The sequence below is a fragment of the Neopsephotus bourkii genome, unplaced genomic scaffold (assembly GCF_033783945.1).
Source record: "Neopsephotus bourkii isolate Nb327-2 ecotype Australia unplaced genomic scaffold, CSIRO-AGI_Nbou_v1 NB_1749, whole genome shotgun sequence".
NCBI classification, from domain to species: Eukaryota; Metazoa; Chordata; class Aves; order Psittaciformes; family Psittacidae; genus Neopsephotus; species Neopsephotus bourkii.
In genome coordinates, this window is record NW_026902223.1 from 8521499 (window position 1) to 8535962 (window position 14464).

Here is a 14464-nt window from a genome sequence, read left to right on the forward strand (position 1 = left end):
AGGAGAGTTGCTGCATCTCAGTTTTGTGCTTATTTACTGGAACATTAATAGCTGGGATGTAAAATCCTTTAGCATTGACTCCTATTTCACACATATTATCCAAGAGGTGTTGTGTTAGATGACAGACAATCCCATGCTATTACCGCGTTAGGAGCTTGTGGGGTTTTTTGGATGAAGTGTAGCAAAACATTAAAAATGGTAAAGCGGGGAGTGGAAGGACTTCAAATTACTGATGTTCTGGCTAGAGGAGCAGAGCATACTTTCCCTGTAAGAAGCCAGAATATGAAATGGCTCTATAATGTGATAGCTTTAGCATCTGATGCTTCTCGCTTTCCTGTGGACCTGCTCATATACTTAACAAAGACGACAAACGTAATGAGTTTCTTGTGTCTGTGAAGCTGCGTGGCCAAAGTTTAAGTACAAGCATTCTTCATTAACGAGACATAGTAAATCTTTAGTTATGTGTTTCAGTTGCTTTCTCAGAATTTAAAATATACTTGGCTTGAACGTTTTAACTCTTTTGGCCTTTTCCCTTTGCCTTTGGGAAGGAATATGACCTCCCTCTAGTGGTGGAAGTACTATGAAGTTGCCAAAATAGGTTTATTCATTTCATTAGTATAGTAATTTTATTTGTCTTAGAATATGAACCAATTAAAGCTTTTTTTCCATTCAACAACTATTTTTTAGATGCTGTCATCTTTATAGATGAACTACATTTAAACTGTTCACTTCTGCCCCAAAAAATCACAGAATCATGGACTGGTTTGGGTTGGAGGGGACCTTAACGCTCATCTGGTTCCAGCTCCCAGCCACAGGCAGGGACACCTTCCACTAGAGCAGGTTGCAAGCTGCTTTCTTGATTATTATTGAGCTTTGACTGCATAAAGACAATGTAGATACTGTCTAACCCAAATAGTGGAGAGTATTTTAAAGGTAGTAATTATTTTGCTTTCCTTTCTGTAGAAGATCAAAGAATGTGTAGAAATACCATGGCTGTATGGAAGCAGTGTCTTCCTAAAGAGTATTTGTTTCATATGAATAGAAACATTCAGCTTTTCAACAGTTTTTATGGATTTCTGATCCTTATTCTGGGAGATGAGACAGCTGCTAGGGAATATCAATATTCCATTAGTATTTCATGCCAATATAGGAGGCATTTTGGTCTGCTGGATACAAATCTAATACAAAATGTGTTATTAAATGCTTCTTTTCGTATTAACGGCAGTGCTTTAACATGGGCTGTAGGACCTTATGTCCTTAAGGAATGATTTTATGCTGTTCTTGGGAGCGTTTATCTTCATTACGTTCAGTTACCTACCAAGGTCAGTTTAAAAATATACTCTTGAGAGGCCTAAAGGAATGTAACTCATGTCTAAGTATTACTGATTTCAACCATAACACATCTGAGCAGACATTCTGAGCCAGGAGGCTGGTTTCTAAATGGTCTCTGTCAAAATTACATTGCCTCAGAATTGGTTATGGTTTCTAGGATGATGGTTTAACCACCATCTGCCAAGCATATTACAGCAATTCCTCTTGTTTCATGTAATAGATGCATCTTTATCCTGAAGAGAGACCTTTAAATCCGACGCTTGGTCCAAGGGTTGTGACTTTAGCAGAAAATGGCACTGTCAAAGATTTACTCTGAATATCTTACAAATTGAAGGGGAGCTACAGAAATAGCAGAGGAAGGAGCTGATAGTTTGCCTTTCTCTTTTTATTTCTTCTTCATGTGTGAAGTTCTTCATGTTTTCTGTTGAAACTTTCTGGCTGTAGAAGAACGTTGCATTGTCTGCTTCTGCTGCCTTTAGGGCTTGTCATTGGGAACAGCACGGAGATGCTGGCAGCTGAGCTAGAGAAGCTGTACAGTTCTGCAAAGCTTTGGGTGTTCCTGTCACTGTACTTGAACTGTGCTTTGTGGTGGCTCCTAACTGCATCTATGGGCTTGGCAGGCTTGTATCTCACAGAAACTTCTCTGTGGCACTTGTAATTTTGCTTGGTCATTTACGCTGCTGCTTCTACATTGATCTGGCAACTCTGCAGTCTAATGAGCACCTTTTGTCTTAAGCTCTATGTTCCTTAGACTTCTAGCTACTTCACTGGCTTTTTTTTCCCCCTCCTCACTCTGAATCCAAGTGGATTTCAGTAACTGCTTTTATGGGATGTGGTCATATGCTCTGTTCAGAGCTGTCTGTTCTGCCTTTCCCTGAGTCTGCCCTGTGCATTTTAATATTATCCAGTGACTCAGTGAGAAATTCTGGAGGGGATTATTATTTTACTTGTATTGTTGACTGGGTGCTGTACCTGTGTGTTTATTGCCATAGCAGAGGTCTGTTTAATGCATCTGATCAGAGCCAGGGTATGGCCAAAGCAATCTGAATAATAGAATAGTTGCTGTATTCATGAAAATAAATGCTTGCAATCTCCAGCAGAAACAAGTATTTGTAATAGAGCTCTTCCAAGAGTTTCTGATAGATGGATGACATGAAGTAAAGAGTATGATGAATGACTGGGCCAGGATCAAGAAGGGGGGGAGGCTCCTGCCCAAGGCTCCTGCTGCTTCTGAATGCATGAGAAGTGGTTGAGGGAACAATGTGGCTCTTGCTCTATCAGATCCAAGCTGGCTCATTCCTTCCTTCCTTGCTAGCACCTTCTAAGCTGAAGTTTGGCTTATCTTGTCATATGATTTACACACGAAGTACAGAGTGTTTGTCCTGAAGAATTTTACCAATAGACTGTATTGGCTGTGTCTGGAATACTAAGGGAGGGAAAGAAGAACTTGCAGTCATGATACTGATAATGTTGAGATGGCCAGGTCAGTGGAAAGCAGGCTATACAGAAGTTTTTAGGCTTTGAGAACAGCTATGTGCTGTATTTGGCATACCCTGGGCACAGAATGAGCTGGAGTACAGATGTGTGTGTTCAGATACATGCTTCACAGGATTTTAGGGAACTCTTTGATCTCTAAAAGAAGTCATTCCTTTGTTTTACTGCAAGGTAAACATTTAATTGCCATGTATAGTGTTTAATTTGCTGTTGGAGAGAAGCAGATGAGATACCTTATGGAGTTTGAAGCAGAGGTCATGTTTGGGCTGACGAGTTTGTCAACCTGTTGATGACTCCTGTAGTGGGGTGAATGTGACAATGTGGATTGAAGGGCAACAAAGATTATCACAAAGCACCCTGCAAAACGTACCTCCTGCAGCACACAGGCACCTTTGCCTTCGGCATCAAACTGGTTAGTGGACGTTCTTGTTATCTCAGCTACAAGCTAAGATTTCCTTGTTGTTACGATAGTGCAAGGCACTGTTGGAGGTGTATCAGATGACAGTTTTATGTATCAGAATAGTATTTCATGCTGAAAAATCAAGAGCATCAATGGGATGTGAATTCAGTCTTGACTATTTCTTTTCAGTCCCTACCATTTTTCTTTAGAAAGGGCTTTTTTTATGAGCAGAGTCTGTTGGAAAGGGGTTCTGTTTCCCGTGACCAGTACGTGAGTTTCGGTTACTTTGCTTGTTTTTTCCATGTTAGATTTGGAGTTCATTGAAATTAATAAATTGCTTCCTACTCACTTCAGGGCCTAATCCAGCACATGCTGAAAACATTATTTGGTTATTCCCCAGCTCCCACAAATATGCTTGAGAGCACTGAAGGCAAAGTGAAAGATTAAGTGTCCTCTTCCCCTCAGTCTTAACTCTGAATTACTTTGCAGTCTGCACATCAAGTAAAGTTACTTTTGCTTATTTTCAGCTTCTTGTTATAGGCAAGTTAACCCCTCTTGCTCTTTGAGCTCTGATGTGAATGGTCAGTATTATTTACCTGTGGATCTCTTTCTTGAAGGAAAGCTATGAACTTGCTCTCTGGTTGTGTGATGCGATGGTGTCTGTATTATATGTTACTACAGCTTTAAGGGCAAAGGATAAATACCTGTTTTCTGAAGCCTAGTCCAAGATCCATTACAATCAGTGGGTCTTTTTTATAGTTCACCATTTGTTTTGTTGAATGGCAAATTATTTGTGTGCATAAAATTCATGTTAGTCTGCTACGTATGCCATCATTGTCCTGATTGTTCTTGGGTGATGCTGTGATACGCAGGGTGCCAGCTCACAGGGAAGGAAAAGGCAGGAGCACACAAGTCAACTGAAGAAGTCCAAGGCTGGCAGCTCTCTTCACTTCATGCACTTGAAGAAGCTCCTGGGATTAAAAGTAATACTTGAAGTCAGTAGCACACAGGGACATAAGAGGCCAGCAGTATGCTTACACTCCCCAAACCAGCTGCCTGGGTCTGCTAAAGGCAGCTGCTTCCACAAAGACCAGATGGCACCTACAGTCACACCTTCAGACCTGTCACCTCACTGCTTCTTTACTCTTAGTCACTAATTCCCCTGCCTGCTGACAAATCCTATTTTCTCTTTGTGTCATACTTAAATTGCTGAGTTTATTTTCCTTTTCTTTTGATAAGCCATTGGCTGGTCCAAACCAGGTAGCTGTTCTATTGCTGTTTTGTCTATCAGGAAGAGTTTAGTAGAGCTTTGCTTCCTGCTTGGTTTGTAAAACATTCCGTCTTGGCTAAAGCCATTGCACGTAAGCCTCAAAGAGGAGTGGAGCTTCAGCAGAGCCTTATAAACATCAGACAGCAGATCCTATTAGAAAGGTTGTAAAAGTGGGAATGGAATGAGCCTGAAAGAGGAAGCAGCACTGCTTAGAGAGCAATACAACTACTGGAGCTTTAAAGGTATGTCTAATTGCTTCAGAGTAGATCTGTTCCAGCTGGCTGTGGCTACTGGCCGCCTGCTGTCAGAGCCAGGGAATGGGCTGTTTCAGTATTTGTGGGGTAGGCTGTTAATTCTTGTGTTGGTTATTCAGAGTGGCAGCTGCTCCCAATTCCTGAAGTGAAATGAATAATTACTCTTCATGCTTTTTGGGAAATGTAAGGCAGCCTCTGCTGAAGGCCTGCTTAGAAAGAGACGAGACAGGAAGATCAGGCTCCCACAGGCATGAGAAGCACCTGCAGATCCTTTCCTAATGTCAAGTTTCCAAACTTACACTATATACCTCTCAACTTGAAACCTCAGTTCATGCAGCCATGTCAGTACCTGAAAATCTCTGCTCTGACTTCATTTGATGGTTTTGATACCTCACATGTAAAATAGCTTGAACTGACTCCGAAAGCTTAGACCCCTGAATGTGTAGAGTGTGAGAGGTTAAAAATGAAACCTGTACATTGTCTTCTTTTTGTATTTGGTGAGGGACAGGATGTGAACAAAAGGTTTTGGATTGGTTTAGTACTTGTGGAGTTAGTTTTATAAGAGGTGACTTTCACAGCCTAGCACTGCACGTCTGGGTTTCATATTGTCATTTCTTGCAGGCACTGTGTAAGTTCCCTACAGAGATACTTGGGAAAAGCTTCCTTAACCATTACATTGAATCTCAGTAGTACCCACTGGAGAAGTCTGATGCTGAAAAGGCACAAAACTGCTAATGTAATTCCATGTGCAACTCCTGAAGTGTGTTTACTCAGACTATCTCATTTGTATGCTGCTTTTGAAGCACTTGGGAGGAAGGCTAATACAATAGCTAAGAATGTGTAGAAATTGGGAGAAAACAATATAAAGATTTTAAGCACAGAGGATTACATCTTAAAGAAACACCCAATGTTTTCCTTTCATCTCACTGTGTTACTGCATTCTTTGCTGGTTTTTCAATTTCCTCAAAGCTAAATACAACCTGTATGTATTTTTTGGTGGGATTTGTCAGTGTTATTACTCAGTAATCACAAATCCTTTCTCTTTAAAAGTGCTGTTGGCTCAACTAAGGCTGGCAGATCTAGATGGTCCTGTTCTAGCCCTGTATGAACCAGTAGCTGTCCTGAAGGATGGATGCTGCTGTACAAGCCGTTCTGTATAGTAATGCATGTGTGATTGTCTTCTATTTTCATACTCTTAAAAACAAAACTAATCCTGTTCTGCTTTTCCTGTCTCATAAGAAACACAGGAATAGGTAGGGTAGAAGTGGTTTGTCTGAATCCTTGAAAATAGCTGGGAAAGACACCTTGCATTAAGTTTTAAGGAAAACCTGGTTGACACCAATGCATATGTTGACAGAGAACCCCAAGTTTCATGGTGCTAGGGACTTCCTCAGTCAGTGTTAAAATAGCTGAAGGGTCTTCAGAAACAGCCCTTTATGAAAATACAGCTTTCTAGTTATCTGCTTTGGGTTAAAATGTATATGTGAGAGACTTTAATCTTTTCTTGTTGAGAATTAGAAAAACTAAAACCAACCCCAACCCAACACACTCTTTTTTCTTTTTTTTGTTTTGATGTCATAGATCTCCTTTATTTAAGGCAAAAGGAGAGTGTGGGTGTATGTTCCCCATGGTTTATTAGCTGAGGAAGAAGCTTAGCTCTGAAGGAGCAGTAACAGTGAAGAATGCAGGAGCAAGAGAGGTGTCACTTAGCATGCTGTGTTGTGTTCTTTGCAGAGATGTGAGACAGAGAATTCAACAAAGGATTGCTCAGGCGTTTGGTATCAACTCTTCTTCCATGTACCTGACTAAGCCAACTTTCTTCTCAAGGATAAACAACACAGAAGCCAAGACAACACACGATGAATACTGGCACCCACACGTTGACAAGGTAAGTAGGAAGCTGAGATGGGATGCAAATGTGTTCTGTTGTTACTAAATCATTTTGAAGCAGTTTTATATTAAACAATAAAACATGTTTGGAAGCTGGTGCTTGTAAGAAATCTTTTGGGGGATGAACTTAATGGAAGGGTGAGTTTCAGAAACATAGGCCATTATATTCCTTTTTATTTTCTCTAAGTTAGCTCTGCTAGATTTACTAAACTGGGTGAATGACTACCTGAGATTCTCTTTTGTCAGAAACATTGATTAAATTGACTGTACCTACAGGGTGTTTCAGTTCCATCAAACCTGTGTTTCCAGTTAAGAGATTGCTCTTTCAGCCAGCTCTAGTAGGATCTATTTTAAAGTGGTCAGGCTGTTGCTGTTGTTGATCTGAGCCTCTTGATAAGTTCTTAACACTAGTGTTTCAGTTCTTTGTGAATGCGTACATTAATGGGGTATGATACCCTCTTTCAGTAATTTAATATTTCATTGTTCTTAGAATGGAGGAGTGGTGACTTCCTTTTAATTCAGTCTTCTATCCATAAAGCTCATAGCTTAATACTATTGGTACTGAGTTTATTTCTGAAGTTAACGGGGTTCAGAGGTTCTGTGCAGCACAGCAGAGTACAAACTAACAATGGAGAAATGGAATCAAAGAAACAAAAATCCCCACACCAGGATACCCACATTTCACATCTTCAGGATTGAAACATTTGAGTCACTGCAGAGTCACGGATCATCAACGATGCAAACAAATAAAAGCTAACCCATCAAAATCTTAAGTAATGCTTCAGTGCTGGAGTCTGTATGTGGGCAGGGTGCCTTGAAATCTATGACCCGAAACATCTAGGATGAAAAATTGGAGAAATATTCCTTGCCTCTAAAATATTTCCTGGAAAAAATCACTTTGAGGGCAGTATCAGGTCTGTTGTTGCTCAGTACATTAGTGTAAGCTCCTGCGCCCTTTCTTGTCATACAGGCAGAAGCAGCTTAAACACTGTCACTGTGGTGACAGTGATAATCAATACAGCCACTGTTTGAGAGCAGATAATGCAGGGTGGAATTTGCAGTCACTGATATAACAAAGAGGTGACCAGCTTCTGGATGCTGCTTGTTTAAAAAGCCATGATTAACAATTGAAGTGGACCTGGGACCAGAGGTAGTAGGGATGGTTTTGAGGTGCAGATGATTTTCATAGAATCATAGAATGGGTTGGGTTGGAAAGGACCCTAAAATCATCTCATTCCAACCCACCAAGACCTGTAGGGGTACCTCACCCAAGGCTCTGTCCTACCTGGCCTTGAACACTGCCAGGGATGGAGCATCTTGCCCTCTACTCTGAACCAAGTGTAAATACTGGGAAGCTGAAGAAAGATCAGTAAACTCAACATGTTAGACGTTTTGCCAGTTTTTGTGATGTAACACTACTTACCCTTTCCCCTTGGAATCGAACAAACTGCTTTATGTGTTCCTGCATAATAATAAGGTGAAAGTTGTTCCTAGAAGACTTCAGAGTTTTCTCCCCTCACCCTTTCCAAAAGAAAGGTAAAAATAAGCCTTTGAAGAAAGAATCTGATACATTTTTTGCTTCAAAGTCTGATGCTGTCGGTTCCAAGATGCAGGCTTCTTGAAGCACATGAACACCCCTTGCTTTTTTCTGTATATTGCTGAGTCCATTGCAGTTATATTTCTCAATCTGAATTTTCTTGGTTTGGAAGATTTTAACTGCATAATGGAGCAGCACAGATCTATCGTGTCTGTATAAGGCTTTGCTTTTTTTTTTTTCTTCCCTAAAACTTATTTGTGTTTTAGTTCCATAGGAATGGAAACCCTGAAATCATCCAAGTGACTCATTTAATCTTGTTGAATTTATAAGCATCTAAATCAAAGAGTGTTGGCTGAAGATGTGGAGTTTCATCCTGGATGGAATTTGTTTGGAGCTGAGCTTTTCAAATGTCTGATTTATAATGGAATTGCTGTTGCATGCTCAACTCTGACAGAAGTATAGTCTTAGAATGTTCTCTAATAGAAGTGATGTGGGACTTCAAGATATCTGCAGTCCCCTGCCTGGGCAAGGATCCTGTCATCCTTCACAGAATTGTCAGGATCATGTGCCATAAGATCAGTTTTGGGTTTTATTGTATTTCCTTCTTTTTTAGCCTGAACTTGTCAGTTTATAGCTATTTTTTCCCCTTCTCCCAGCTCCATCTGCATGTATTTATAGGCAGCAGTCATGTCCCTTATCAGCCTTTCTTTCTCTTAAGCTGAACAGGCCAAACCTTCAAATCTCTCTACCTGTGATGTGTTCTCCATCTTCCAAACCTTTCTCCCAGCCCTCCCTCCTCTGGTTGTTGAGGCTGATAGCAGTTGCTATCTATTCTAGCAGACTTTTCACTCTTTTTCTTCCCCTCATGTTGTTAGGCATTTAATGGAATACATAGAAGTATCTTCTGCCTGAGGACAGCATTGTCTTTAAAATCTGAGGAAGCTTATTCTTGTGTGTGCTCAAACCTTTTTTGGCTCACCTACAGCCCCTCATAATTGAGTCACGCTCTTTGGTGGCTTACACTGTCTACTAAATAGTACCAATATGTGGAAGACTGAAAGTGGCATTGAGGCTGTTTTTGTGATTATCTGCACAGAGAAAGGTAGAAGCTCACAGGAGGAGCAGTTTTGACTCATTTCTGGAAGGTACCATGCTAGACCTATGCAGATTGGAAAGTGAATACATGTTTATGTTTTCTTCTGCAGTGAAAAGCAGAGGCTGCTGTCCTGCATGTTTTTCTCAGTAACTACAAGCCCAGTGTATATTCCTACAACTGTGTAGTTGCATATAGATTGCATCCCTCAAAAACCCAAGGGTGTTGTACTGCAAAATATTCCTGGCTAATTCTGACAAACAGCTGTATTTATAATAATAGTCTTTAAAGAAGTATTGTATAAATATTGTGAACATCTACCATTAAATATTAGCTATGTTTGACTTAATTGGGTAAAGGGTGCTCAAAAAGAGCACGCTAAACTGTATGAAGTATCAGACTGAATGAAAATGCCTGCATTTTTTCCAGTTGAATTCTTCCTAAGCAGCTATAGAGGGCTGATTTGTTGCGGTGTGCCTGTATGGCTGTTTTTAATGATGGCTTTTTTCACAGTTTGAACTCTGGTTCAATTATTAACCTTTCTGGCACTGGAAATCATTACCAGGGTAATGAATACATTTGAAATGTGTAGGGGACTTCTAGCATTTGAAATAATTGAGTATAATTTAGTACCTCCTTTTCATTGTGTTACATTTCTCAGGCTTGGCTACCTTCTGAGGTAGTAATGAACAAGAACAGGAACAGAAAAGCCATTTTCCAGAGCGTACTTGGTTCCCAAATTAGTTCTCTGTACAAGTCAGATGTGTTTGGTATGGCCACAATGGTTTGTAGTCAGCTCGTGAATGTTCAGAATTGATGCAGCCACCTAGCAGAGGATGGAGAGGGCACTGACAGAGCAAAGAATGCTGCACCACTCGAGTTCATAAAAGTGGTTGTAATGCATTAGACTTGCAAGTATGAATTGAATAAACTTCACTTTGCTACTGCATTCACTGGCTGGAAGACTTAAACTGACTGGAAGTTTTATCGTCACATCAGTGAGTGAAAATAGCTCTGCAAAGCTGATCATGAGGAGGGCTGTAGGATGGCTGTTTTGAGGTGCTGCAGCACCACATGCTCATTACTTCCCATTTATTGCCTTATATTGCTTCTAAGGTATGGGCAAATATGGGGAGGAGGGGATCACCAAAAGGTTTCTCTCATTCTTGTGATTCAAACTGTGCAGCACAGCATGTCACCACATTTGGCTTTTTTCCTTTAAGCCCTTATGGTCAACATAATAAACTGAGTAAGAATGAAAATGTCTTCCTGTCCCATCTGCTGCTGTGTTCTCTTTAGTCATTGCCCTTACGGAGTAAGAAGTACAACTGCTGTTGAGCCAAAATGTAACTGGCACTAATGAATGTAACTTACCATTGAAAATATTTAGGAAACTTCTAAGTTTGGAAGTAGCACCTACCTCTAACAGTCACCAGGTCAGTCAAAACAGTCTGCCAGTGCTGTGTGTTTGTGCAGTACTACCATGCTGCACATTTCAGTGTTAGTGTAATGCAGAACTTGAGCTGTTATGCACTGTAAAGAAGTTGGAGAATGCAGCCATTGCTTTCTAAGTATATTTGTAATCGTTGGTGACATGTAGATATGGAAATATGTTCAGAATCAGTTAAACTCAGTGTTAAATATTTATATAGCTTCACTCTGATCAGTAAAATATAGTGTTTCTTTTTGCCATCTTCAACATGCATATTGAGCAAAAATAATACTTTAAAAGGAAGGAAAATCCCCTTGTTATACTTAAAAATGGGGTGTTTGGTCTGTAGGTTGAAAAGAAGCAGAGACTTTGGAAGTCACATTTGAAGGTTTTCAAACCAAACCTATAGGGGAAAGAGTAGAAGTTCCTCCAACAAATGTGTGCTTATTTGGGAGGTCTGATTCACTGTTACCATGAAGCTCCTGCATGGTAGGTGGTGAAAGAGTAAAAGGTGAGGTTTTCAGGAACCTATAACCATGAGTAGTTAGTGGGTGGAATCAATTACTCAAAGGCTGTTCTTGGGGCTCATTAACCTTACGATGAAATGTATCTTCAAATAGTATAAAGCCCTTCTGGGTTTCTTGCTTCAATGCAGAGGTGTAGCTTTTGACCCTGGTTGGTTTTTTGCTAACCTCAGTGGACTTATGGTAGAAATTAATAGGAGCACTTTAATTATGGAAGCTAATAATGGAAATAATGAACACAACATGCTAGTCTTGTATGCAGTATGTGTGTAAATTTGAGAGACTAATAAGCGTAACTTCTGGAAAAGCATGTTCTCATCTTTCAGACCTTTTACCAAGTATGTGAAAAATGGAAAATTAGAAAACCCCATCATATCCATCTGTTTAATTATTTGTGCTTTGCAGAGATGAGTAGAATTTGGTAACTCTTGGCAATGTCGTCTTCTCCTAGGTAACTTACGGCTCTTTTGACTATACTTCACTGCTCTATCTCTCTGACTACAGTGAAGACTTTGGTGGTGGCCGATTTGTCTTCATGGATGCAGGTTCCAACAAGACCGTAGAGCCCCAAGCAGGTGAGAGTCTTGGTTTGCCTGCACTGAGGCAGGCCAGAGAGTGCCAGTTACTAACTGGGTGGGCTGGTGGATGTACTGGGGCTTGGTTTCGAATAATACAACATTTTGTCTTCAGTTTGATGACACAAAGTAAAGCTTAAAAAAGGTTAAAGCGTGGCCATGGTTTGAAATATCTGGAGTTAAACCACACCAAGTGACTTCCTTCAAAGCTGCAGGGCTTACAACTGCGATCCAGTTATGACAGCTTAGCAGGTCACTGTGTCAAGAGCAAAGATAACTGTCTGACTACAGCAAACCCAAAAGAAAGCCATTTAGAAGGGCTTGACATTCCTTTGCTGTTCGTGGTGGGGCTTAGCAACCTGTGGTTGCTGTGGGTTTAATGTGAAGATGATCGATTACTATAGCTCTATTAACCTGCAGTAACATGAACCATGGTAACTTGATTATAACCAAGTCCAACTCAGCTTTCAGTAGGTCCGACAGGGATGAGTGTTCTGGTGGCTGATAGCTTTTGTAGCTTAAGAAAACAAGAAAATAAAGGAGAAAAAAAGCAAAAAGCCTTGAAGGGTGATTTAAGATTTATTTTTAATAAGTGGCTTATTTGAAACTTGAATTACTTTGGGGCAGTATGCCTAGAAAGAAATACCTTAGCCTCAGCTCACTGTCTGGTAGGTGAGGTCTGAGCTTACAGCAGTGTAACCTTTTACAATGCAAGATCGATCACACTTCTGCAAGGGGGGGGAAGAAAACCCAGGCCAACTTGATATTCCTGCTGTGTTCTGTCTTCGTTTTTGTTGTTTTTGTTAAAAGAGAAAAAGATGGAAATTTACTCATTTAAAGACAGCCTCAGTAATTGTCTGCTGACAGGCATCACCCCAAGCAGAACTGACTTCTGACTATTGCTGCCTGCAAATGGGGGTGGGTTTTGTTTTAACTTAAGGATAAAGTGATCCACCTAGCAGCAGTAATGCTGGTTGAGGTATTATTTCCAGATGCAGTTCTAAGATGAATATGTTTTTGTAGCTGTAGAAATCCTAGTCAAATTCCAAGTAATTGGGAGGACGCCTGGCACAGGGCAGGGGCACTCACTCCCATTCTGTATGCTGTGTGCCTCTGACTTGATATCAGGAAGTCCACAACTGTGAAATTGCTTCCACACAGCCCCATCTGGTTCATCTGCAGGCTCTGCTGCAAGGTGTTTGCTTTTGATGATGTTTCTGGGGAGGAAGGGAGAGCAGGTGAAGTACAGAAGGATTTTTAGCAGCACTTAGGTTTGACCAGTCCCTATTATAGGCTGCTCTGTTGCTGGTAGAAAGTGCCACAGAAGTGGTTAAACACTTTAAAGCAGTGCAAAGTTGGTAGGGAATGGCCTTTGAAAGATCAGGTGTGCTACATGTATACAACAGAGCAGTTTAATATGAGTTGCACCTTTCTAACACCCTCCTCGACCCAAACACAGTTGTCAGGGATCCCATGGTTGTGTCACTGCCTATGGTGTGCTCCAAATAACTATCAGCATCCTCTGAGCAAAGGAGCAAAGCTGTAGGAGTGAAGCACAATGAGAAGGCAGTTGCACTTAGTTTTTGTCTTGCTAATAAAATGTGGCTTGGGAGAGAAGGTGAAGGAGGGAATGACCCCAGGGTGTTTTCTGTCGCTGATACAAGCTGATGTATTTTCTATGTTCAGAATGTTCCTTTGCAGCGTGTTTTCTCTCCTGCCTTCTGTGTTCTTTTTTGTTTGGGTTGTTTTGCTTTATGCTTTGTGCTTGTCAGTCCAGCCCAGCTTTCAAAACCGTGTCTTGGCAAGCTGTTATTTCTCATTTAGGAGATTCAGGTGTTTTTAGAGATGTCTGTCATAATTGCTAGTTTGGTTTTAGTGTTTGACATCCAATTTACCTTCTCTGTATTGCTAATTGCATTTCAGTGCTAAAACCTGGCACTTACTGTCTGAAAGTCTGCATTTTGGGAGCCTGGTGCTGTGCACTAAAATGAGCACATCTCTTTTTCTGTGAGCAGGAATCTGTTAGTGTCAGGCTTGACAGTAGGGAACAGAAAGGCGTTGTTACTGACGCAGCAGGGCAGAAAAGCAGGGATTTGAAGTTCAAAACAAGACAATTTAAAATAAACCACTGGGATTTCCTGTGTTTGGGAATGCTGCCTGTGCAGGTCCCACTGCTGCTTCCAGTGCTTTCCCAGCACTTACTGTTTAAGTATCTGTCTTAGCCAGACAGTTAGGGACAGGGAGAACTGTTTTGTAATAAGTGGAGCTTGATTTAAAACGCTTATCACTTCTCTGAGTATACATCACTTGTGGATTGTGTAAGAAGCCTAAGACCCAATTCTCACTTATTTGAGTGACTCTCAGTCTGATTTGTTGCATGGTCTATAATACTGGCTAGTTCAACTATTAACAAACAGCTCTAGCTTTAAGAATGATGATTTATTAACCTAGAGGCTCTTGAGGTTTGTTTTTCCTTTATAATGGACATGAACAAGTCACCACAGTGGTGCCAATTCACATGTACAGACCTTTGGCTAATTCATAACCAAATGTGACATTAAGGAACTCATCTTTCTTGTGTCCTGATGGCCTTCAGAAGTATATATGTGTCTTTTGACTGAAGTCAGGACCTCTGCCTGCTGCAAGAAACTCACTGTACCGTG

General features: G+C 40.7%; 1 protein-coding gene across 3 annotated transcripts in view; it reads left to right on the forward strand.

Annotated features, from left to right (window-relative positions):
• Positions 1-14464, forward strand: part of OGFOD3 (2-oxoglutarate and iron dependent oxygenase domain containing 3) — a 38124-nt gene that overhangs the window by 13748 nt on the left and 9912 nt on the right. For all 3 annotated transcript variants that reach the window (XM_061377062.1, XM_061377063.1, XM_061377061.1), the window contains 2 exons: positions 6485-6638; positions 11678-11801. In XM_061377062.1, coding sequence (XP_061233046.1) covers positions 6485-6638; positions 11678-11801 — 278 coding nt within the window. The remainder of the gene's footprint in view (positions 1-6484; positions 6639-11677; positions 11802-14464) is intronic.